At 43.9% G+C, this 25,961-nt stretch overlaps 1 protein-coding gene across 2 annotated transcripts; it reads left to right on the top strand.

Annotated features, from left to right (window-relative positions):
* Positions 1-4,051: 4,051 nt before the first annotated feature.
* slc6a17 (solute carrier family 6 member 17) lies at positions 4,052-25,932 on the top strand. Of its 2 annotated transcripts, XM_070967950.1 has the most exons (12): positions 4,052-4,422; positions 8,158-8,575; positions 11,930-12,087; positions 14,003-14,129; positions 15,544-15,725; positions 16,562-16,672; positions 17,447-17,688; positions 17,783-17,975; positions 19,224-19,416; positions 19,522-19,681; positions 20,844-21,006; positions 21,200-25,932. In XM_070967950.1, exons 2-12 carry the CDS (start codon positions 8,275-8,277, stop codon positions 21,560-21,562), a joined length of 2,193 nt encoding a protein of 730 aa, XP_070824051.1. In that variant the 5' UTR covers positions 4,052-4,422; positions 8,158-8,274; the 3' UTR covers positions 21,563-25,932. The 2 variants fall into 2 exon arrangements, with proteins under 2 accessions (XP_070824051.1, XP_070824052.1); XM_070967951.1 differs by lacking the exon at positions 4,052-4,422 and having other exon boundaries at positions 8,155-8,575.
* Positions 25,933-25,961: the final 29 nt, after the last annotated feature.

Raw genomic sequence — 25,961 nt, 5'->3', positions numbered from 1 at the left:
TGGAGCGGGCTGTAAAGCTCAGTGAGAAGTGACAAATTACATATTTCTCTGTGCAGCTGAAGTTTCTGCTGAGATGTCTGAATGATGAAATGAAAAGTCTACTGGCTGGAATCTGTTTTTGCCTCCAGTGTTAACAGGCCGACGCCTCTCTGAGCTCATGAAAGCTACCTCTGTAGTAAATTCACTCTTCTGTGGAGTTTTGTTTGGATCTAAGAGTTATATTGTCAAATCATCCGGGAGAAGGCCAGACGGCTTTGTGCTTACCCAGACAGAGTCATCGTGATGGGGGAAGAGTTCAGATTCTTTACTCAAGTGAAGCACTAATACCATACTGTGAAAACACTCCGCCACAAGCGGAAGTCCTGTATTGAAAGTAAAAGTGTGTCAGTATAATCAGGAAAATGTACTTGACTGACAGATTATTTGTACTCATGCATCCATGTAAAAGCAGGATTTTACTTTACTGATGTAGTTGGTCGAGGTGGAGCTCATTTAGAACTATTTTGCATTCGACTGCAACTGCTGATTATATTCATTATGGATTCATTTGCTGATTATTTTATCTATTAACTGAATGATTGTTTGGTTTGTAAAAATTCTAAAAATAGTGAGAAATGATGTCACAATTACCCAGAGCCCAAAGCCAATGCTGGTTTTCTCCAACCAATAGTCCAAACATCAAAATGACCAAAAAGTAGATAACAATGATTAAAACTATTAGAGGGAAAAGCAGCAAATCATTACATTTGTGAATGAAATGTTTTTACATGAAAAATCGCTTCAACTATTGTCAAAATGGTTGCCAGTTCATTCTCTGCCAATCCATGAAATGATTAATGGACTATTAGTTTCTGCTGTAGAGAGTAGTTTAATTTAGAACAAAACATCATATATTAGAAATTCTTGATATATTTTTTGCTAAGTTTGTCATCAAGTATTAAATTGTACTGAAGAAGAAGAAAAGAGCAAGAAAAGACAAGTAGCAAGTAGCTCAAATCTGTACTTGAGTAAATGTACTTAGTTACACTCCACCACAGCAGCCTCAAATTCAGATGCTATTTAATCAAACCTAAATGCTGCCTGTTGTCTGTATGGAGGCTCTTGGTGGTGTCACGTGTCGAACATTACAGCCATCATGGATCATCATCTTAATTCTATCACACAGTCTCAAAGCCACATGTCCGCCATCGATTTTACCTCTGCACATTCATCACAGGTGTCAATACTCCTGCTTGTCCTCTCGCGGTCAAGACTGCTGTGTATGTTTCTTTATCGAGGGAGGAGGAGGAGGAGTGATGCTTTACCAGAATGCTGATGAGCCTCTTGTCATTTGAACAGCAAGGGCTGCCAATTAAAGGGAAAGGGGAGGATTACTGAATGAAATACGTGTCCTGGAACATTATAGTATATGTAGGTTTTAATGAACAAATGTTCAACACTACTTTTTCAGTACTGATGCATCAGTAGCATTTCTTTGTAGAGCATGTTGCCTTGCAGCTTCCTCTTTATTGAGGGACAGAAAAGCAGCAGGTAGGCAGTCAGCGGACTAGCTGATGTATCCCTCCCTCCTCATTTGTTCATCCCTCTCCTATGGCAGCCTTTTCAGGCCCGGAGGGGAGCAAGCAAAGGTGTCGGTGCATTGACAGAGTTGGGACTGCACCATTAATAGCAGGCAAAGGGGAGAGCTGAGGGAGGAAGTTGAATCGCGAGTGGCGATGAGGCTCAGCTGCACAGAAACACACCCCCCTCGAGACGCGGAGCAGATTTAGGCTGCCGGTGTTCGTCAGCATGTTAATTTGTGACCTGGCAACTGGGCTCTCCTGAGGTCTGGAGATAAGGGCTGGTGCCCAACTGATGGTGAATGAGATTCTCACAATATTATCAAATATATAAACATCACTGCCATTCATAAATTGCTCTCGAGCTGAAGAATACCATAGAATTCTATTGAACAATGCAGTGGGGAAACATGTCATCTCCCACCTGCTCCAATGCCAGGTATTATCTAGAATCAATATCTGATGATGCACTCTTGGCTTACATTAATGCATATGACTGCAGTCAGTCTAGCGCACTTTCTGTCTCTTTACTTGGCATTTAGCAGTCTGACTCCACAGAGCAAAACCCTTATAAATGGTCTTAAAAGGCTCAGTAAATCACAGCCCAGCCTGATGGCTCATTACCTCTGCATTCTGTGCTCCAATTTAACATGTGAAATATTGAGGCTGAATCCCAGGCCCTCACTGCAGCTTCTTCCTCCACTACCCTCTCTGACGGGCGAGACAAATAAAAATAACATCACCCAGCTCAAGGTCAAGATGTTTCAGGTCAGAGCTGTAATGACGGAGAGTCATGTTGATGCTGCAGTGTGGGGAATATTTGTCATGTGGCACCAAGCATCAGATATGATTTTTTTTAAATTTATTTTATTTTTTTTTTTCCATCCACAGTGCCTGCCATGATGATTCGGTGCCATCACTTTCAGAATTATGACCTGCGTTTATGCATGAGGCTTTAAGGTGAGTAATACTGCAGCAGGATTCTGGCTGTGACCGGAGGACATGAAACACTGCGCTTCCTGCTGCATAATTTAAAAGTGTGATAAACTACGCATTCACGAGTCAAGTCACACATCAGAAGCACTGAACCAGAAGCAGGAAAACAAACCCTGTGATAAGTTGTGTTTAGTTGGGCAGTGAAGGGGGGTTATTGTACAGTAACTCAGTAGCTCATTCACAGGCGTACTGCAGAAAGCCAGTAGGTGCTGGGGGGGGAATGCTCACAGTGTAGTGTGTGAGTACCCATCATATGATCGCTGGTTGCCATGGCAACTGATCCAGGCATTCAGCCCTTGGAAACTGAGTCACATGAGTGAACTGAAGGAGACAGGAAGCATACTGTGCATACATGTTGTGGTTTGATACACTACTACGTGTGTGTGTGTGTGTGTGTGTGTGTGTGTGTGTGTGTGTGTGTGTGTGTGTGTGTGTGTGTGTGTGTGTGTGTGTGTGTGTGTGTGTGTGTGTGTGTGTCCAGGGTTAGCACGCACAGCTGGGTTAGGATGCCCTCTATGTTTTATTTTTGAAAAACATTAGCAGTCACAGAGTGGGAGCTGATGTACAGGAGGAACAGCAGCGATCACTGAACACCTTCACTGTGAAAATGTGACACTGTGAAACTCTCAAAGTTTGGGCTAACAGTCAACAACGCTATGATGATAGTCAAGATGTTATCAGTGGCAAAGCAAACTGCCGCGGGTATCCTTCAGTGTCTGACACATAGTAGCACATCCCATCCCTAAATACTCTAATCCCAACAACAGCCTCCCTGTGCTTGTTTGACTCACACCTTCTGACAGCCTCATTTTCCCTCTCAGCTGATGAGAGCTTGAGCTGTCTGAAAAATGATCCACATTTGTTATCATCTGGGCAAACAATTCAGTCCAAAATAGCAAAAACAAGGCCATGAAAACTTCCCTGTTGCCTATTTTGTGAAAATAAAAAGCCACCCACTGAGCGAGGAGAAGATATATGGAGTGTGGAGCCGTGGCAGGCAGAGCCAAGGGCAGAATAAATTGCTGGTGTCAGGGAGAAAAATGACTGTGCCACAAATTATCTACTCTTGAGAAACGTCCATTAGGAAGCTCTGCCTTTTCACACCTGTTTTATTTTGCATCACCATGGGCTCAAAGTCTGACATGTCTATTAGGTACTAACATCAAACACTTCCTAAACTGTTTATCTCCTTTACATCAATGAAACACAATATTTGATGAACTGATAGATATGTTCATTTCTTATACGAATCCTGCAGATAATAATAATAATAATAATAATAATACATTTTATTATTGTTACAGAAGAAAGGATTTGGGCCACCATATGCACGAGCAGCATATAGTTCGTCTGATGTATCTGACCTGTGTGACGCTCTTACTACCGTCCTGTGAACATTGCGGATGTTATTTATTTATTTATTTTAATCAACTGCTGACGTGTGCACGAGCGGGTGAGTCAAACCTGCGTCAGACTTCGTCGTGACTTTCCATAGTAATTTCTCCATCCTCGGGGAGTCGATTTATCCCTCAACTCAGCCATCATCACGTGGAGAGCAGAGGTGCGAGCGCCTCTGTAGCAGAGCTGCAGAACATCGTTAAAGCGCCGGAGTGAGGGAAACAGAAGCAGTGCGCCGTCACCAGCACACGTTAATGTCATTACAGTAACCGAACTTGTGGCAGGCGTTGAGCTCCTGCGTCAGACTTTACGCACCATGCGCCCTGTGTGACTGGAAGCTGTGTGATTTCGCATCTCTTTGCGCGCAGAGATGCTGCACACGGAGACCGAGCCTGAATGAAGACACCGAACATCACCATTGGATTCACGCAGACTCGGACGTTTCACCCCGTTCTCCACTCTCCATAAGGTAAGAACGACGCTCTTCTAACTGTTTTCGCAATTTGATCCGTTTTTGTTTAGATATGTTTGTTTCTGCGACGAATTCATAGTTTGTCGTGAATCGCTCGAATAGCCAGCGATAGACCCCCCGCCCGCCTCTCAAAAAACCCTCCTGAAACGATTTGGTGGGGATGAATGTCAGCTTTCACTCCATCACCTGACAAATGCTGATTTCGCCGCATCATTGACGGCGAGCGACGCTCATTAATCCCCCGTTTTTGACGACGCCGCGCCATGTGTGTCCGCATTTGGCTCCAACATGATAAATTCGGGGACCGCTGATCACCTGGTGCTGTTTGCATCCCCGCACTGTTGTTATTAGGAGATTCATTTGACCTTGACAAGGCATCAGAGGTTATAACCACGCACAGCCTTCAAGCTGGGGTGCGTGGGCCTGTGTGTAGCGTGTCCGGAGGATACCTCAACATGGCCGTGCAGGTGCTGTGTTGTACCTGTCAGATTCACCATAATGTCCAGGATCAAGTAGCGTCTCTCCAAACCTTCTATTTCACACTGACACCATTTTCTGTGAATGAGTCTGTTCGTGATGGCTGTCTGATTGACACTGCAGCAGATCCCACATCAGATCGTCACCCCTAGTTTTGCCACAATCTATTGCCCCCCCCCCCCCCCAGTCCCGCCACAGCAGCTCCATGTTATTTGCAGCCGACCCTCAGGGGATATCATGCCTGTCCTTCTGAGATGGAGAGAGGAGAGATAGGCGACCACTGATGCTGCAGGGATGGGATTTCAATTTTGCAGGAAGAGCCATTGCTTAGCAACCAGACTAGATAAAAGTGAGAGGGTATCTTTGTGGGAGAAACAGAGAACCTGTGCCGTTACATCATCAACACCAAAGTGTCTATGGAATATATGTTGTCAGGAAGCCACAGCAGACTCACATCTGGGGGTCTGTTGGCACCACTCCCGTGTCTTTGAAAAGTAAATCCATACTTCTCTCTCCCCGCAGCACCTTTCCCTTTGCATTATGTTCCTCAACATCCCTAAATTCATGCATTTCATTCTCTTCAGTACACTTTTTCAGAGTATCCTTAAAAAAACAAAACACACCTCTCACCACTCGCCATGTTTCCCTCACATGGAGACTGAGTCATAATCTAAAGAGTGTCTTGTGCTGTGTGTGAAGTCCTGCTGTCGCTAATGTGCCATCTGTGTCAGCGCAGACTGTGAGACTCTGAAAGTTGCTGGTGAATTTCTGCACCAACATGGACAACTTTCACTGCACACCGTTAGAAAGGCAGAGCGAGAATCCCGTCGTCCATTTTTGTTGAACGGGCCGTCGTCACCCTAACCTATAAGTAGTAACTGGGACAGTTTGTTGCTAACTATACCAGCCTTTCCATTCATAAGAAAAGTAGAGCAAAACACTGTGTGAGCACTCCCTCAGATCTCCACTCTGCACGTCTCGAAATGCTAAAAACTCTGCAGCTTGGCCACAATATAATTTTTTGTTTGCAAACATGCTCGTCATTGCTTCACACCTCATCCGGAGAGTGCTCGATGATGACTCAGTATTGTGGAGTTGTAGACTGCTGTGGGAAAGGTCACCGCTGTTCTGGGATCTGCGTGGAGCTCTCAGCCTCGGAGCTGCTGCGTGTCGTGACTGCAGGGGCTTATCGCCACTGTTGAGGAATGCGATGTGCGTGCTGCTGGCGTGGCCTCTGGATGGGCTTAGAGTCCAGCCGGCTGGCAACCGTTCTTGAGAAGTCACTGTGAATAAAAGGCCGCCTCTGATTGCACTCGGCTGCATCTGTTTTCAGATTAGAGGCCTTGTCTGCAGATCAAACACCTCCGGCTTCCATTCTCTGCCCTTGAACTGCCAGAGTGAAAAGTCAGATCTCGTCCATCCCACACAGCAAACCCCAAAATCTGTCTTCAAAGTCCGCTTTCTGCTGTTTTCTGCTCCTGTTGCTGATTTTTTCGAGGTTGTCTGCATCATTCATCATTAAGATGACCTTTAGTTAGTTAATGTACAGTGAATGCTAACTGTGTCACAGTGTTTTCATGTCATTTTCAAACACCAGCCTTTGAGGGTCAAGGGCCTTGTCATTTTGAGTGTTTCTAACTTGAGGCTACAAATTTCCATTTCAGTTTAAATGGCTTAAGCCTCCATCTTTACAGGAGTTCCCACAGTGTTTTATAGAGGATGTGGGCTGCCTGGCTTGAAATAAAGACCAATTTCACTGACATCATTAAAGAGCAGAGGTGCTGTTTCACTCAGCCAGTATATTTAAATGGAAACTCAATCACTTTTACACATCACAGCTTGTTTACAGGTTTTAGGGAGTACTACTGCATGTGTGAAAAAAGTTGTGTAAAGCCTTTGAGGCTCCCTTTGGAGTAAAATCTGATAATTTACCTTAAGTGATGTTACTTCAGTTAGCGCAGATTGGACCCAAAGACTACACATCTGAAAATGCTTGAGGCCACTTAAGATGCAACCAAATTGCTGTTGTTTAGCCTGTTATCTGCTAACTAAACTGAACGCAAGACAAGAGGTGTCAGAATCTGGGTGGCCTCCGCTGAAACCGTAACTGTAAAATCCTCATTTATGCAGGAGAATCAGACCTTCTGTGATTTGTGGCACAGCAGCTCTCGTACTGTGTTGTTATCTACACCAGTTTCTTTTGAGGGAGGCACTACACACAGGATTGTAGGATTACTAGTGGATTTTTGCAAAGGGCTTCTGTAAGGGGAACACATGCCAGAGAACTTGCAGAGACTAAGTTTCCAGACATGTTTTCTCTCCAGGAGAAAAGACAATTCATTCAGGAGCCCTGAAATACCCTCTGAAATTCTTAAAACAACCTGCAGTCAAGACGGTGAAGCTGCATGATGAGAAACAAATACAGACGCTAATAACTGATGAAATCTGTGCTTGGAGTCTTTAGTTTTATTGCACTGCATTCCCCTGAGACCAGCAGCAACACAGACAGATCCGCTGCTGTTCATGCTGTTCACATGACTCAGTTGTAGCATAATGGGCTCTGCTGTGAAATGAATTGTAATTCAATCTTAGGACCTGATTCACCATAATGAAGTAGATTAGTGAAATACCTCACTTATGGCCCTCAAGTGCTGCAGTTTTACTACCCTTTTAAAGTACTCTGTGTACTAACTAGCAATCAGGAAAAGCAGTGCACGTGATTCTGAACCAAACCAGTTAAACTGACCGTCTGGCTCCTAAGCCATTTCCCTGTGATGTTGTGAAGGGCTGCAACTAATGATTATTTTCATAATCACTTGAAAATCTGATTATTTTCTCAATGAATTAATCAATGTCCAGCCACCACTTCAAACCCCAAAAATGGTTTTGCTAATATCACAGAAGAGTAAAAAAAAATCAACAAATGTTCCCATTTGAGAATCTGAAACCAGAGAATCTTTGGTAGTGTTACTATGAAAGACAAAAATAATCAAAGCTGCATGACTCATTACAACCAGTTCAAGTTTCATCACAAACAGTTTGTTTGATGATGCATTTAAAGTGGACAACTGGAACAGCAACTGACCTTTTACTCTTCTACTTTCTGTCATTCACTTAGTTTAAAGTTTTCAGTGCTGGTCGTTTCCATCTTGGGTCTCTACACATGAAGTGCTGTTCTAATAACATTCATGGCTTAGGCAGTAAAAAAGCTCTTTAGTTATTCCTACTTTTCCTGTCTGTCTCTTTTCTTCACAGATTTAAGAAAAAAGCACAACTTTCTGCTTCTTCCTGATCTCCCTCCTGTCAGTTACCTCAGGCTCCCCCCCTCACCTCCACCACCCTCCACCTAAAGGAGCTCCTGCTCTCGCAGCCATGCCAAAGAACACCAAGGTGACGCAGCGGGAGCACAGCAATGAGCCGGTCACTGAGTCGGTGGCTGACCTGCTGTCCCTCGAGCACCCCATGGACTATAAGAGCAGCCAGATGAGTATGGGTCTGAGTCCTGGCTCCACTGCTCCAGTGAGGGCCCTGCTACCCTCCCCTGACCCAGACGCAGAGGACGGCCGACCGGCCTGGAACAACAAGCTGCAGTACATCCTGGCCCAGGTGGGCTTCTCTGTCGGCTTGGGTAACGTCTGGAGGTTCCCCTACCTGTGCCAGAAGAACGGTGGAGGTAGGTGGATGGATGAGTGTGTGATTTTGGTGCATTTCAACAGTTCACTGTCTGAATCATAGAAACCTGGAGTTTTCTGCAGCCCAGTGGGCAAAGCGTAGTAACCCTTCCCAGGTTTGAAAGTCGTCCCTAATTGGGCCACTCATGGTGAACATGTGTCCCCTCAGGGTCCTGAGTAATTGTGAACAGCAAGAAATGCTGTGCTGAGTCAATGATGTTAATGCAAATCTTTTTATTAGTTCTGTAAAATCCTCAATAAAGTAAGCTGCCAGATGGAAGTAGTTAACATAATCGCAGATAACAGTTTTTATTTTACCCTTTTGTTTGAGCACGGCTTTTGCATTTTCCTGTCGGCGCTCTTGTCCAGGATATTGTTTTGTGCCTGGCAGCTAATTGCTGAGACGTGATTTGATTGAGAATGTCCACTGGACCCTGTGATTGGTACAAAATTGAATGATGTACTTCCCTATCTCATAAAACCTTCATTTGCATCACATTACAGAAAGAAATACTTCAACTAATTTAGCTCTTAGCTCCTCCACCAGATAAAGTCAGTAAGTACTGTCATGTATTGTCTGTCAGTTGTTGTCTTTGACTCACACACATAACTCTGAACAGTGAACCATCTGATTTTAAGATAGGAGTCAGTATAGTAACAAGAAAATGGTTACGCCCTGGAAAACAGCCTTTCTAAAATAATCCAGGATGTGATAAAGAAGATCTCTTTCATTGCTTTCACATTACTCTATCCTGTAAATACTTGAGTTCATCGTTGGTGGCGTTTGCCAGGCCAGAATTTGACTGATAGAAACTGTGCATCTGTTCTCAGCCTCCATCGTCCTATATTTTGATTAAAGGGATAGTTTGACATCTTTGGAAATGCATTTATTCACTTGATGAGAGTCAGATGAGAAGATTGATACCACTCTTGTCTGTACTGTAAATGTGAAGCTGCAGCCAGTCTGTTAGCTTAGCTTAGCTTAGCACAAAAGACTGGAAACAGCTAGCCTGACCACAGCTTTTCATTTTTACGCTTGGCTTTTTTGTACTTTGTAAACAAACAAGATATAATCTGTTAATTGAGGAGCTTTGGTGGAGCTGGTAAATTAATTCTCTGACCTTTGGACAGAGCCAGGCTAGCTTTTCCCCAGTTTCTAGACTTTGTGCTAAGCTCAGCTAACTGGCTGCTTGTGGTAGCTTCATATTTGCTGTACAGATTATTTTCCATGTAATTGTGCAAACGTTTTAGTATACAGTATACCAGTATCCAGTGCATACGGCCTGTGCCGCACCTTTCTAACTGTTCTCACATTAAAGTCCTGCTCAGCGTGCCTGCTGATGGGGCTGCAGCCTCCTCCTCCTTGATAAATTGCGCCCTGTCAGTAAATTAGCCAACTAATCATGCGAGTCAGAGGGGCAGTCTCTTCAACATTTCTCAGTCTCTATGAACTTGTGCCGTCAGCGGCTACAGGATGAGATAATTTCTCCTCAGAGGGGATGATGAGGGGAGATTGAGGAGTCTGGTCTAATGCTGTGAGAATTTCTCGTTATTTGCTTTCCTTGCAGGTTTCTCAGCCTTATCTCTTTGCTATTATGATTTGCTGGTATTGTGGTGAGATGAGAGGGTGTTGGTGACTAAGATGGAGGAAGTGGAAGAGTAAACACTGGTTTCCTGGCCTTTCAGACATTGTCGGCTCTACCCCGTGGGAGGTGTGCGTAAGGAGGCTGTTTGAAATGCATGATATAACAAAGCTGGATAATTTTAATCTGTGTGTATGTGTGTGTGCATCGTTTGCGTATCCCCCGCTGAATTTTGACTCAGTATGCTGTGCTGCATTGTCTTGTCTGGGCTTGTCTTAGAGATGAGGACAAAGTGTTTCCAGTCCATCTTTGTCCATGGCATCTGACTCTTTATCACTGTTTCTCATCAAGCAGAGTTTCATATTATTGTCAGTTCATTTTAAAAGAATATAAACAATCATCAATCACAAAATAAATTAATGTTATGTAGTCCGCAACAAAATCAAAAATATGGAATAAGAAACATGTTGACAGGCTGACTGACGATCTGCCTCAGTGAAGCAGTGGCAGACAAGGACAAGTAGGCACTTTTTGCAGGTCACAAATGTGTTAATGTTGATCCATTAACCTGGGATGCATGCAGTTAAAGTACCTACATTTTGTATATCAGATCAACAGTAAAGAGGCATTTATGGTGGCAACAACTGAAACCCTTTCGACAGCTTCCTTTAAATAATGTGTTTCTCTCATCAAAAAATACTCACCATATATAATGGTATTTGTCTCCTTGATCTCCTGCTCATCGCCGACACACAGCAAAGTATCATAGACCTCAATGTGCTAATCATGAAGATCTATAGCCTTGAGTCTCAGCTTAATCTCAAACGTTCTGGATCTCTTGCGTTAATCTGTTCATTTTTAATTCAGACGAAGGGTCGAGGTGTCATTAAAATGACCATCCTCTGATGTGCTGAGCGACATGCTGTTCTCAAAGTTATTGATGAATGGACCAGTCAATTTCACCATCCTGTTGCTTGTCGGTCAAAAACCTCAGGTGGGGTATTTCATATATGGATTCCAGCGTGGCTGAAGTGCAGTACATGTAGGGAAAAACAACAGAAGAAGGCAGTTACCTGGACAGCGTACCTCACATGTTTTGTTTTCCTCTCGTCTGTCTGCTCAGAATAGACATCAAAGATAATGAAAGTAGGCAGCAACGCAGAACTTCTAACAGTTAATAATACCACTGTGTAACATGACTCTGTGTCCCTGTCTTTGTGTCCTTTGTCTGCTGCTAGCTCTAATAGCCGCTCGTGACGTGATCAGTGTTTTTGATTGAGCCACACGTCACAGTTGCTTGTGTCCAGTCTGGAAACAGGCCACTCCCCCCAGCTGTCCATCAGTCTTAGCCCGCCCCATCCCCTGTGGCTGTGGATGGCTTTGTCACCATGGTGCCCCATCATGTCTTGACGTAAGCAGGACTGAACGTGACTTGTTGTCTTTGCGTGCCTGCTGCTCTCTCTGCGTTGTCCCTCTGCAAAAAGATGGTCCTGTCTGACAAAGTGGTCAATGGAAGCTGACGGTGACGAGGAAAAGAGGACCAAAGAGAGAGAACGTGTGCGAGGGAAAAGAGGAAGAGAAGGGAGTGGATAGAGTGAAAACAGAGTGGCAGAGGATAATAAGAATAGACTCCAAAAATAGGAGCTTTAACAATGAATGTAACAACGTCACCTTTGTTTTAAAATGAGCCTTTGTCCTTTACTATGCATGCATATCAGAAGTAGCTGAACACTCTATAGTAATGCCTCGCTCATCTGTCACTTTCTGTTTCAGGTGCATACCTGGTGCCCTACTTTATTCTGCTCCTCCTCATCGGCATCCCCTTGTTCTTCCTGGAGCTGGCGGTGGGTCAGAGGATCAGGCGTGGCAGCATCGGGGTGTGGAACTACGTCTACCCACAGCTGGGGGGCATCGGGGTCTCCAGTCTGATGGTAAGTGCCAACATGACCTCATTAACCACTGAAGTCATCATGGTCGCACTTCACAGCGCGGTATAATAGGGATGGGAAGGGAGGGGCCACCTTTTCAGAAACAGTGGTTCATCAGTCTGTATTCCCGTTTCAGTTTTTTTATTTCAACAATGCTTAATATGGAAACACACGGCTCTCCTGGATGATGTGACGATATTATAGATTTACAGTAGGACCAACCGTTCCATTTATTTCAACTTTGTTTCTGAGGAATTGTGTTTTATTTGTGATGGCCCTAAATACTACAATACCCATGAGTGCCAGCTGCCATTACCAGGAAGAATAAACCAGTTAGAATCAGAGCAGTACACAGTTCAACGTGCTTTGTTGTTGCAGATCACAGATAAGTTCTCCCAAAAAATCTTCATGTGCACAAGCTCATACTTGACTTCTTATCAAAGAACCAAATATTTTCTAATGCAGTTGTTGTTGTTTTAATATTAACAACTGTGTATTAACTGTTAGCTGATATTAAATGTGATTTAAAAATGTCTTATTATTTACCAGGAGAGTTTCATGCTCATCCAAGCTTCAGGGGAACATGACTGTCTGTACCAAAGTTCATGGCAATCCAGTCTCTAGTTGTTGAGACATTTCATTTAAAACCACAAATATTAGCCTCATGGTGGAGCTATAGGAAGAGTCAGGGGATCACCAAAGTCTTCAGGGATTCTTCTGGTGGAGAACATGAATATCTGGATAAAATTACATGGAAATCCTTGCTGCAGTTGTTAAGATATTTCAATCAGGACCAGAGTGGTGGTCCATATGTCACCTCTCCATAAAGGAGCCTGTCTCATTAAACTGTATGAGTGCCTACCTTCTGCAGGAAGGCTGATTTATTAATGACTTGCTAATAGTTGAGGTCTTCGTATTAGTGGAAAAACCCATGACAGCGAGCCATTGAAGCTGCAAAACAATCAACGAAGCTACAATTACAAAAGATACACAGCAAGAGGCCTTTGTGGCCTCACAAACTGACAACCAAAAAAGGTTTTTTCATTAGTTTTATTGGCTTATTACTGACCAGTTAGGCATTAACGAATGAATGGTTGATTTACCATTAATAATCCTACTGGTGACAATTTATGATCCCTTTTGTAAAATACAATACACAGTAACATCGTGTCATAATATGTTTACTTAATGATCACAGTAGGCATTGAAGAAATGCAGTGTGTGTTTGTGACCAAGATCCTGAAGCACCAAGTCCAACTGTTATTGAACTGGTTTTGTATCTAAGATGATAATTTTCCCACTTTGACTTCTCAACAGTCAGATATGTCATGTGCAGAGACAGTAAACGTGCTGTAGAGCTCAGTCACTTGAGTCCCTCTGCCTGCTCATATTACGTCCTCATGCTGTTTTACAGCTGGCAGCATGCAACGACCACTGCCGATCACTGTCATAATCTGTCCCCATCATCAGTCACCCATCACGTCCCCATTGCGTCAGCGTCATCGGCCTACAATATAATCAAGTCGGCAGTTGAGTCTGTCAGTCAGTGATCTGCTGCATCACTCTTTCTGTTTGTCAGTCCTTCTGATGGTGATTTCACCAATCGGGTGCAGAAGAAGGGAGTGCCTGGCCTTGGGCAGTGAGGCGTGTGGCAGGCCGGATATGGCAGAGGGAGATTCAGCAGCTATAAATACCTCCTCATAGAGAACCCCAGCCTTTGCCGCTGAGAGCAAACAGCTCAATAATTCATACAGAAGCTGTATGCTCAGTGTCTGTGCCCTGGCTCAAGAGGAGGCGTTCACCTCGACAAACTGCATGCTGTTTGGCCCCTGTGCTGTCAGTGTTTGTATGTCTGTGGTGGGACAGTGATTGTTTTTAGCAGTGGTAAGTCTTGCTGTTTTCTCTCATTTCCCCTCAGGTTTGCGGTTTTGTGGGCCTCTATTATAATGTGATTATCGGCTGGAGCATCTTCTATTTCTTCCAGTCTTTCCAGTATCCACTGCCTTGGGCTGAATGCCCCATCCAGAGGAATGGAACCCAAGCCAGTGAGTGCACAGCACAATTCACTGCACAACACACGTGAAAATGCGATAGAGACAACAAGAGACAAGCGCCCGCACAAAACAGCTTTTTATTGTACAGCCCTCGACACCGCATCAAGGAAAAATGAGCACTGCAGAGTCCTGAAAGAAAATTCCATATTCAGCAAAGAATCTCAGCAGATGCAGACACACACACACACACACACACACACACACACACACACACACACACACACACACACACACAGGCTGTCCAGTGCTACGCAGGGCGGTGCTTAAAGCTGCAGAACGTGTCTTTGCATCGAAGCAGCTTGCCTCAGTGTGGCTCGGCAGTCAAGCAGCAGGGTCTCAGTGGGCTAACAGAAAAGTGCTTGTGCTGTCTATATAACCGAGATGGCTCCGCTCTCCATCCTACAGAGCAGCTCTGTTGGCGAGGCCTGTCAGATGGTATGACCCGGCTGACAGTGTCAGCTGGTAGCCTGTGGTGGAGGCACATGCAGGTTCTGGCAGAGTAAAGGGCATCAGCCTTCATTATCATTCAAGGACAGCATGTCGACTCTGCTTATGATTACGAATGCAGCTGGGATGCTGTTCAGCGTCCAGTAGGATTTAGTTAAGCTATGTGCAGAGGTGGAACTGTGCAATTCTGAAATACTTGTACTTTACATGAGTATTTTTTCCCTTTCTTTGTACTACTGTACTATACTTTCTACTCCGCTTACATTATCTGAGGGTCACCAGTACTTGTTACTTTGCAGATTAAAAAGTAATTTTGCTGCTCATGCACACGCTCCATACACATTCCTGTCAATGGTTTCACACTATTACACTGAATGACACATGGCGGCTATGCTAAACATAGCATTGCAGCAGCAAAGGCAGTGAAGAAGAAAACTGCAAACTATCAAAAATGACTGTCAACAAATGTTCCAGAAATCAGTTTTGCAAAGGGAGGAAATGTACTCAGCACTGAATGTAAACAGAAACGTTCTGCTTTGGCAGATTGTTGCGCTTCTTTTAAGAAAATAAGGCTCAATAATGAGTAAAGGTTGCTTGTTAGGATGGAGGTTTTTGCAATGTATGATAGGTTTAAAAATATGAGTCATTGTTAGAGCATAAAATACTGCTTGCGCATGAATGCAGCAGCATAATACAGTGATTACAAGACTTTAAAAGGAACATTTCTGCATAATGTGTACCTTACCCATAATACTTACAAGTACATTGTGCTGCTCATGTTTTTGTAATTTGAGTCACATTGTGTTTGGCTTCTGGCTCTTTGCAAATACATTTAAGAAATAAAAGAAATATTTCAGGCTTCCTGTAAAACTTGGAGCCGAATTGGATGTCCATCACTGAGTCCGCTGTTGGAGAGCTATCTATTCCATCTCCTTCCGTTTCTTCGTTGCTTTTGCAGTCGTGGTGCCGGAGTGCGAGAAGAGCTCAGCCACCACTTACTTCTGGTACCGCCAGACTCTGAACATCACCAGCTCCATCGATGACACGGGCGGTCTGAACTGGAAGATGACACTGTCCCTGCTGGTGGCTTGGATCATGGTCTGCCTGGCTGTCATCAAGGGCATCCAGTCCTCTGGGAAGGTACGGGGTCTGCATGGCTTCACAGCAGGGGCACATCCTGCATCTATAGAGATTACCACACCACAGACCACTGTACACCACCACTGTATCAAGATTCAAGCAATAAGTGATTGTAAGAAAATCTTTAAAAGTCTATTTTTAATCAATGATTCATCCTAAGTGTTGTATTCACTTTGCTAATGCTTTCCAGTCAAAGGTAAGATGCTAAAGCCTGTCATCAGCCTGAACCTATTTTTGGATCTCATCTATATTATGGAAGAGAGACACATGCAACATTAATAAGCTTAAACTGAACCAAGCAAAGACCAGTTCAGGATGCAGATGGGAAATTCTCCGTTTGGCAACAACTGCAACAACATCCTGTAATCTCGATCCAGAGAGTGAGTCACATACCACAGTGCAACATCCAGCCCACATTTTCAATAGGAAAATACACAGATCGCCAAGGTTTGACACGGTTTTTTAAACACTAAACTTAGTAATCCAATTATCATAGTCAGTACTGCAATGATTCCCCGAAATGCTGGAGGAAGGATTTTTGACTCATCTCTCCAAACCTCAAGGAGTCCTCTCCACATTTGGTAAGATTTCACAGATTCAGTTTCAAGCGAGCACAAAGCAGTTTTGGAATTGATTCATCGTGTGTGTTTGTGTGTGCACGCGTGTGTGTGTGTGTGTGTGTGTGTGTGTGTGTGTGTGTGTGTGTGTGTGTGTGTGTGTGTGTGTGTGTGCATAGTTGCAGTTTGGTCCTCCTCCATGTGTGAGGCCTCAGAAGAGCGTGTCCATGGCAACACTGCACTGTAATGTACTTGACACTATCTCCCTCTCTCTCATAGGTGATGTACTTCAGCTCTCTCTTCCCATACGTGGTGCTCTTCTGTTTCCTGGTGCGCGGTTTGCTGCTGAAGGGAGCGGTTGACGGCATTGCTCACATGTTCACCCCAAAGGTGAGAGAAAAACTGGCGATTTTGACCCCAAAATGGAGTAACCTCAGCACAATAAAGATAATACCATATGTAGTTTAGTTGCTGCCCTGTGACTGATCACTCATTCATGGCTGTTCTAACAGATGTGTAACAGAAGTGACACTTTGTCTGTGCAAGCTGTTCAGCCATGAGTGGTTGATGGTTTTAACAGCTTTACCACCAAGGCCAGTCAGATTCACTCAAACAAAAATGCTATTAATAGCCATACTGTGTGAGGCGTTGGTTGATGTCTCCCTCTAGTGGTGAATATGTATAATTACGTAGAAAAATCAGCATCGTTGCATGCTGTGAAAAAAATTACTCTGTGATCATGCAGAGTGATTTATTTTGTGGTCTGCTGACATCAGATGTCAAAGGAGCAGACCAGATAAGATAAATTGTTTGTAGAAGTTTACTGACTATTTCTTTTTCCCAATTTCAGTTCCCACAAACTCACATGTGGGTCTGTTATTATAAACACATGGTGCGTAGCCAACTAGTGTTCAAACCCACAGAACTTTATTTTCAATTCTGTTCACAATCCCAGTGTCGAGGGAATGATATACAAACTAATGAAAAAGAGATTTTTCAATTTATTTTATCAGACCGTCTTGGAAAACAGTGTGTCATCACTGTGATGTAGTATATAAATATTGTCATAAAGTGACTTGAGGGAAGAGCATCAGTCTTCAAGTGGTTTTTAAGAGGATAAATGACAACAAACCTGACCGACATTTTTCCCCTTCTTCTCTCCAGCTGGAAAAGATGCTGGAGCCGCAGGTGTGGAGAGAAGCAGCCACGCAGGTCTTCTTCGCCCTCGGTCTGGGCTTTGGAGGCGTCATTGCTTTCTCCAGCTACAACAAGCGTGACAACAACTGCCACTTTGACGCAACGCTGGTCTCCCTCATCAACTTTGTAACCTCCATCCTGGCCACTTTAGTTGTGTTTGCCGTCCTGGGCTTCAAGGCGAACGTCATGAACGAGAAGTGTGTTGTCGAGTGAGTGTGTCGCGCTGTTCCAAACGCTGCCTGACCAGTCTCTCTTTGCTATAACCTTCACGTACTAACAGCCCACTTCTCCACATGCATGCAGAAATGCAGAGAAGATCCTGGGCTTCCTGAACACTGGTGTGCTGAGCAAAGAGCTCATCCCTCCTCACATCAACTTCTCCCACCTGTCCGCCGAGGACTATGCAGAGATGTACGGCGTCATTAAGACGGTGAAGGAGGACAGCTTCGGCCAGCTGGGCCTGGACGCCTGCGTGCTGGAGGACGAACTCAACAAGGTCAGAGGGGGAGAGTACACAAGCTGAAATGAGAATGTGATCGTTGGATATTTCTGAATAAGCAGAAGTATGTTTAGTTGTGGCTGCACGGTGGCGCAGCAGGTAGTGCGCGTGCCTCACAGCAAGAAGGTTGCCGGTTCGATCCCCGGGTCAGGCGGGGCCTTTCTGTGTGAAGTTTGCATGTTCTTCCCATGCATGCGTGGGTTCTCTCCGGGTACTCCGGCTTCCTCCCACAGACCAAAAACATGCTCATTAGGTTAATTGATGACTCTAAAATTGTCCGTAGGTGTGAGTGTGAGCGTGAATGTTTGTCTGTCTTTGCATGTGGCCCTGCAATCGGCTGGCGACCGGTTCAGGGTGTACCCTGCCTCTCGCCCATTGTAGCTGGGATTGGCTCCAGCCCCCCGCAACCCCGAAAGGGATAGGCGGTATAGATAATGGATGGATGGATGGATGTTTAGTTGTCAAAGTGTTTAGGTTTAAGTGGGGATGCACAACAAGTTGTTGTGCTGTTCAATCAAAAAATAACAGAATGGGAGGTTAAAATACTATGATACTAAATTAGTTTTTCTTCTGGAGCTGCAACAAATATTCAGTTAATCAGTCAATCAATTTGAGAATCAATTCACCACTTCAGTCATTTTTCTAGCAAAAATTCCCCAAAACAGTTCCTGTTTATCAAATATGAGAAATTGCTTGGTGTTGAACTGCTGATCACATAAAACAAGCAACAATCACTTTGGACTCTGGGAAGTTGTATCGACCACGTTTGACTGTTTATTCAAATTTTTGTGGAATAAACTTTTAATGGATTCATGGAGAAAACAAAGAGACAAATCGATAATGAAAATATTCGATAGTTGCAGCCCCAGTTGTACTTTGAGCACAGAGTGACATCAGTGTGTAAAAAAAAAAAGCTACTTTGCAGATGATGGGATCAGTCTATACCCTGACACTGACGCAGTCCCTATTTTTCTTTTTCAAATCACAGTGATACTGCTGACCTCTCCAGGCTCAGTCAGTCATCAGTGGATGTTTCCAAACTAATATCTTGAACTGAAAAGTGACCTTGCCACCTTTCCTCATTAGATAATAATCTCAGTTTTGGGTCTTCAGCTCCACTTTGCATCTGTTTCGATCACATCTTGAAATTAAACAAAGCTTGTGAACCTAGAAATGGAATTCAGTTGTTTACTTATCAGATAGTGTCAGTATTTTCCTTTAACCCTCTAACTCTCCGTCCTCCAGGCAGTTCAGGGCACTGGCCTGGCGTTCATCGCCTTCACGGAGGCCATGACGCATTTCCCTGCCAGTCCCTTCTGGTCTGTCATGTTCTTCTTCATGCTCATCAACTTGGGTCTGGGCAGCATGATCGGCACCATGACCGGCATCACCACACCCATACTGGATGCTTTCAAGATCCGCAAAGAGATCCTGTGCGGTGAGCAAACAGTCTTAATACAGTTCTTTTAATCAAACTTCAATCTCTTTTATTTGATGAAATTGCTTTTGATTCACGCTGTTTGCTTCTTCTTCTCCTCCTCAGTGGTGTGCTGTATCATAGCCTTCCTGTTAGGCCTGCTGTTTGTGCAGCGCTCAGGGAACTACTTTGTCACCATGTTTGACGACTACTCAGCCGGCTTGCCTCTCACTGTGGTGGTGATCCTGGAGAACATATCTGTGGCCTGGATCTACGGCACTAAGAGGTAATTTAGACTGAAGTCATATGTGGAAATGATTAATTTTCAGGCAGTGTGTTTGTTTCCAGGAGACATTTGCAGTGTTTGATCAGTTTGAGAAAAGAGCTGCATGTGCATGTGATCTGTTTCAAAACTGGCCTTCATCCAAAAGGAAAATCAGTTTAATAACCGCTTTTGTCCAGACTGAAAGAACTCTATATTGGATGGATAGCCAGGAGATTTTAATGGTAATTACTTTTGATGATCTCACGGGTCCCCTCTAGTGCCACCTTGAGATTAACAGTTGTGGTTTTAAGCAAAATGTCTAAACAGTTGGATGGATTGGAAAATCAGATACAGACATTTATGTTCCCCGCAGGATCATTCGTAATAACTTTAATGATTCAGTCACTTTTCTTTATTAGGTTGCAATTTCAATTTGCACAATACTTTGTACCAAACAGCTGCAAAACTAATTCCCATCAGCTATACTTTGTGTTTAGTGCTAATTAGCAAATGTTAGCACCACTCAGCAATACAGAGCAGCTAGCACTCCAAAGTGAGATTATGAACAGAGTAAACATTTCCTGCTAAATATTAACTTTGTCGTTGTGTGCATGTTAGTGTTCTGATACGAGCATTTAGCTCAAAGCAAGTAAAGCCTCACAGAGCTGCTAGCTTGGCTGTAGACACTTAGTCTGTGTTCAAACTTCCACAATGTTTACGGTCACAAAGCAAAAGTGGCATCCACGGCTTAACACCACTTTCTGCTTACAATCCCACAATGCAATACTAGGCATGTTTAGAGATGTGAAAACTACAGTCACCTGTCACCTCGAGGCACACTGTGATGATATAAAGTGATAATGACTCACAAGTCTTAGAAATCTCTATACACTGTCTGTATATAAGGAGTAATATTGGTATTGAGTGAACGGGGAGGGCATTTTGGACACAGCCATGACAGAAAACAACAAGCAATAGAGCCTCTCACAGCAGATATTTTGACTTGTCCTATAATGAAAAGCACAGCTGTGATTAATAACTGTAATGATGACTGCAGTCCCTTCAAGGTTTTCCAGTTCCAGGACTCTGGTGTTGAGCATGTTTGCTCATTGGCATGGCCAAACGGGACTTTTACTGTAAATGCAACCCCTTCCCTCTCTGTCTTTCTTTCACTTGCTCACAGATTCATGCAGGACCTGGAGGACATGCTTGGGTTCAGGCCATACTCCTTCTATTACTACATGTGGAGGTACGTGTCTCCAGCTGTCCTGCTGTTGCTCATCATTGCCACAGTCATGGAGATGGCCATCAGTCCTGCAGGGTACAACGCCTGGGTGGAGGCAGAGGTTAGTGTTTGGTTTCTCTTGTTTGTGTGTTTACAGAAGGAAACAAAGACAGTGGCAAAAGAGATAAACAAAGAGTGGAACCAAAACCAGATCTGCAAGATTATTCCATAAGTGCCCTTTTCCTCTTTCCCCTCCTTTTAAATCTCCTCGTCATTGTCTTCATCCTCTCCCCTCTGCACTCTCTCTTTGACAGGGTGCAGAGCGTTTCCATAGCTACCCTCCCTGGGCTTTAGGCATGGCCTACGCCCTCATCGTGGTGGCCATGCTGCCTTTACCCATGGTCTACATCGCCCGCCACTTCAACCTGATCTCAGACGGCTCCAACAAGCTGTCCGTCTCCTACCGTAAAGGCATGATGAAGGATATGTCCAACCTTGAAGAGCAGGACGAGCAGCGCTTCATCCTCAGCAAGAACCCCAGCGAGGCTCCTTCCCCAATGCCCGCCCACCGTGCTTACCTGGGCCCCGGCGGCACCCAGGAGATGACCAACACCAACTATGGCACCAGCACCAAGACGGGCTACCAGAACATCGGCTCGCCCGAGTCTGAGCTATGATCCACTGAGCTCATAGATCCTCCCATCCATTAAACCCCGGCCCTGCTTGAAGACAGACGAAGAAAGGGAGGAACGTCATGAGGGAGAGAAAACCCACTGCCGGTTGTTGCAGCGTTCATCACACCCTAACCCCCAGAGCTGAATCCCTCTATCCCCCTTTTCTGCTCCATCATTCCTTGCCTGTGGTTGTTCCCTTCTCACTTGCCGTAGGATCTGTGCTGCTAACTTCCTGTCAATCCCAGCTGGATCATGGGAGTGTGAGTCCCACCAGATATGATGACCTTTTTCCATCTGTCAACATTTTACAGGGGCAGAGAGAGAGAGGGACAAAGTGAGGAACAGAGGGAGGAATGAGGCTTACAAAGGCCCGCTGAGGGCTCAGATGCAGGATTTGTTTTGTGATAAGCTCTGGCCGAGGTTAAGGTGTGTGCAGCGCTAAAACGCGTGTGTAATCGCATGTGTTCACCAGTGTGGAGAGGGTTATTTTTTAGACGGTTGGATGTTGCTAGATCTAGGAGATCATCATCTTATTCTGGTTCAGTTGTAGAGGATTGTTATTTGTGGGGAGAGGATGGAAGGAGACTCCGGAAAAAAAAGACACTTTGTCCTGATCTGCATCAGCGAATAAGAGCATTTGTCACCGAAATCAAATTGATTACAAATACGTCCATAACAGTATAGGTCATTCTGATAGTGTAAACAGTGTTAAAAGCACATCTAACTTTATTGTGCCTATCATGCATCAGCAATAATAACCAGTCAAAGTAGGTTCCTCATAAAACTGTGGATCTCCTTCTATCCCTGCTTTCCCCACTGATGTAGAATACTGTACATATGTGTTGTGCAATAGTCTGAGATGTCACCGTAAATCGTGTATATACAACACAGTAGTGCAAAACGAGGGAAAGCTTTTCGCCTTCATGTCTTCTCCGCGAAAACACCGAAGCACAGGCGCCGCTGTTGTTAGAGCATCTTCAAGCCTTAACACAGAGCAGCACTTTCCTTTTAAACAACCTTTCTCCTTGACAAACAAGGCTCTGAAGTTGTTGCCAGCAGCGCTGCACACGTCATCTCTGTGCTGTTCCAGTAGCAGCTGGCCTAGAAGAAGCTTTTCCATTTTAATCAATCATTTGAATTAAGCGTTTCCATTTTAATCAATGCCTTAGATGGGCAGAGGTGGCAGTGCACGAGCACACATAAGCAGAGAGCCTTTCTGTGAGCCCGTCTGGCTGGGTGTTAGCGAGGCAGAGCTGAGCAGGAATTGGAGACGCGCGTGCACGTGCAGGTGTGCATGTGCCAGTGCACGTGCGCCAGTGTGCTGTCTGCCGCTGAATGAGAGTTCACGGTGACCCTGGCTCTTTAAAAATAGCTGCGTTACCCAGGGGAAGCCGTGGCAACGCACCATAGATACAGATCCTCTTCTGATGTGGAGGAGGAAGAGGAGAGCGGACACCTTGCTTTGTCTGCTCCACCTGCACGGCTGTTTGTTCAGCAATACGGAGATGAGATATTTTACTGTCCGACAAGAATATGTCTCTCGTGTCGTTACAGTGCACTGAGAAGAGGTTCAATGCCATGTGGATTTATCATACTGCGTCCCTCTGAGGATGTTCGGGTTTAATTATACATTCCTCAAATCGTGACCACTATGGACATCATTTCATAAGCACTACAATATACACTTTGATGTCTTTATGTGAGGTGTGAAAACTAAAGACTTTTTTATTTTCTAATGTGTACTCTTGTATGACAATGTGTGTTTAGGGGTATAATGTGGAAAACGTACTGTGATATACATGTTTGCAGCAACTGATAATACACCCAATTGACCACTGGGTGTCTCTGCTGGCCAGCAGAGGAGCCAGTGACGCTCTCCGTGAGTCTGGCCCCTCCCTGAGACAGCAACAATACTTGAGATTGAACAGATGTAGTGCGAAGCACAGTCAGTCACATTGTTTGGTGCCTGAACAGCATCTCTGTTGTCTGTTTGCCTTATGCTTTGGTCGTTTTGTTTTCCTGATCATGTTGTGCATTTGTGTAGAGTTTGGACAGGTGTCTCGTCTCATTCACTTGAGCACTTTAATTAGGTAGAGACCCTGGAGTTGTTTTTAAAGTGCAGATTCAACAAAGGTTTTGTGGAGTTTACACGTTAAACACAGAGTATGTATTGGTTAGCAATATTTATATATTTCCATATATATAGAAAGAGAGATAGAGGGTTGAATGTCCATGAAAGGCGTCTAGCTTCTTGTGTGTTAGATGTCTTTACACATTAAATTTGAGCATTATAGCAAGTTATAATGTGCCATATTATGACGTTAAAAGTACGTTAATATGTTGATTCGGCCAATGTTGATTGATGCTTCCATGCCATTGGCTGGCACAGCTAGATCCCCCCTGTTTTACATAATGTGTGTCTTGCATCTGCTCAGGTTTCAGGCTGCAGTACTTGGCAGTGCCTGCATCAGCTGTGTATATACTTTTGTATATACTGAATGATGATGACTAGTACCATTCCCTACAGTTCGACCATAAACCTACCTACCTTTAAATCATTCACCCCCCTCCCCTCATCCACCCACCCCGTCTGTCATAGATTTGTTATTTTTAGATATTTTGTAATCTAATAAGATGGTTTAAGTAGAGAAAGTCTGCATTACAGGGAGTGAAGAGCAGTACTACAGTGCTGTGAACCACTGTGAAAACAAAATAATAGAAAAATGAAGGGATCTTTCCACACTGGTTACCCCTAAATCACAGGAAAAGTGGTGGCTATCCACTTTGAATGTGTTAAGATGTTAGAAATTAACAACACACACTTTTCACATCATTTAACACCAGATTATCACAAAAATCGCTCTGATTTAGCATGCAAAAACACATATGCACACAAGAAGCCAGATGTTTTTGGCCAATTGCGACACAGCTGGCACACAACCACAGGTGAGTGCACTCACTTGCAGCTTTGGCTTAGAGTTCAAGCACATTTAGGAAAGCACAGGAAAGTGAGCACAAAGGAATTTCATGTCTTAGTGAGCAATCAGTCTCACCAGTCAATGAGTCAGTGTGTCTGTGTGGGTGAACAGGACGATGATTTGTAGATTATGTTAGTTATGCTCTGTTTCCTGCATACTCTGAGGAGTTGCTGGAGGATAAGGCTGCACATTGAAATGCACTGCCATCTTCACATGAAGCTAAAGTGCACCATCCATTTGTTCTGCACCTGTGCTGTGACTGCAGACTGATCTGCACAAAAAAAATCGGGAGAAATGTCACCAATGACATACCTGGACTGACGAGGAGGATCCTGCGCACAATCAAAACACATGAGTTTTTTGGAAACAGCAACCTCGCGTTGAAACTCAGTACATGATGCACAGTTTGCCACATTTTGCCAAGGAGTTCCCTCATCTTTACGCCAGGCACAGCCATTTAAAAATACTTCCAAACACTTGTAGTTCTCTGCACAGTGGAAAAAATATCTGCTCATATTGGTTCGGATTTACTCAATAATAAGGTATTGGCACATAGTATTGATATTTGATATTTATTGCTGAAAAAGACTCAACTCCAGGGTCTCTTTGTCTTCTCCGTGTGTTGGCTGTGTTGCGTTATGTACTACAAAGGAACTTCTAGAGATTAATCCAGTTAAATTACTGAGGTTAACTCAACAAAAGTAGAGAAATAGTGTATTTATTTAACTGTGCAAATAGTCTGTATGTGACCAAACCCATAGTTATATTTATAGTATTTAAGACAATTTAATCTGTACATATTGATGTACATTCTGATAAAATCACACTGAGTATCTATAGTAAGAGTGTATACTTGAGCTGTACATAATAATTGTATATTTTGAGATATTTTTTGATTTTTGTACTGTAGGTAATGTTACTTTGGTGTCTGTTGGTTTCTGGTGTTAGTGTGTGGTTGTTCCCATCAAAATAGCTGAGCAACTTTGTGTGTGTGTGTGTGTGTGTGTGTGTGTGTGTGTGTGTGTGTGTGTGTGTGTGTGTGTGTGTGTGTGTGTGTGTGTGTGTGTGTGTGTGTGTGTGTGTGTGTATAAAGTAAAGTATTTGTAGGTTTTTGGTGTTTAAATGTGTGTTTCTTTCTCCTCTCAGTGTTGTGTGCTGCTGATCTAATCCAGTAGATTAAATCCTGTTGTTACAGTGAACTGGGACCACTAATGTAAACAATCACTTCTCACTGTTTCTCACTGGAACTGCAAGTGGTTTCCAGCACAAAACCGGCAACACAACCAAAAGCAAATGTTTGACTATAACAATGAGCAGAAGTTTTTGATTGAAGAGAGTGGACTGTACAAACATGAAAGAGCGAACAGGAAATTAAAATAACCACTTTTATCAAACAGACCGTGTTGTGTGTCTCTTCTGTTTCT

Source organism: Chaetodon trifascialis, chromosome 8 (genome assembly GCF_039877785.1).
Source record: "Chaetodon trifascialis isolate fChaTrf1 chromosome 8, fChaTrf1.hap1, whole genome shotgun sequence".
In the NCBI taxonomy this organism is placed as follows: domain Eukaryota; kingdom Metazoa; phylum Chordata; class Actinopteri; order Chaetodontiformes; family Chaetodontidae; genus Chaetodon; species Chaetodon trifascialis.
This window is presented reverse-complemented; position numbering and strand designations above follow the sequence as displayed.

Coding starts and splice junctions, on each gene's coding strand:
- slc6a17 (XM_070967950.1), top strand. CDS start 8,275: ATGCCAAAGAACACCAAGGTGACGCAGCGGGAGCACAGCAATGAGCCG. Junction 19,682..20,843: donor TGGATCTACGGCACTAAGAG/GTAATTTAGACT, acceptor ACTTGCTCACAG/ATTCATGCAGGACCTGGAGG. Junction 21,007..21,199: donor ACGCCTGGGTGGAGGCAGAG/GTTAGTGTTTGG, acceptor TCTCTTTGACAG/GGTGCAGAGCGTTTCCATAG.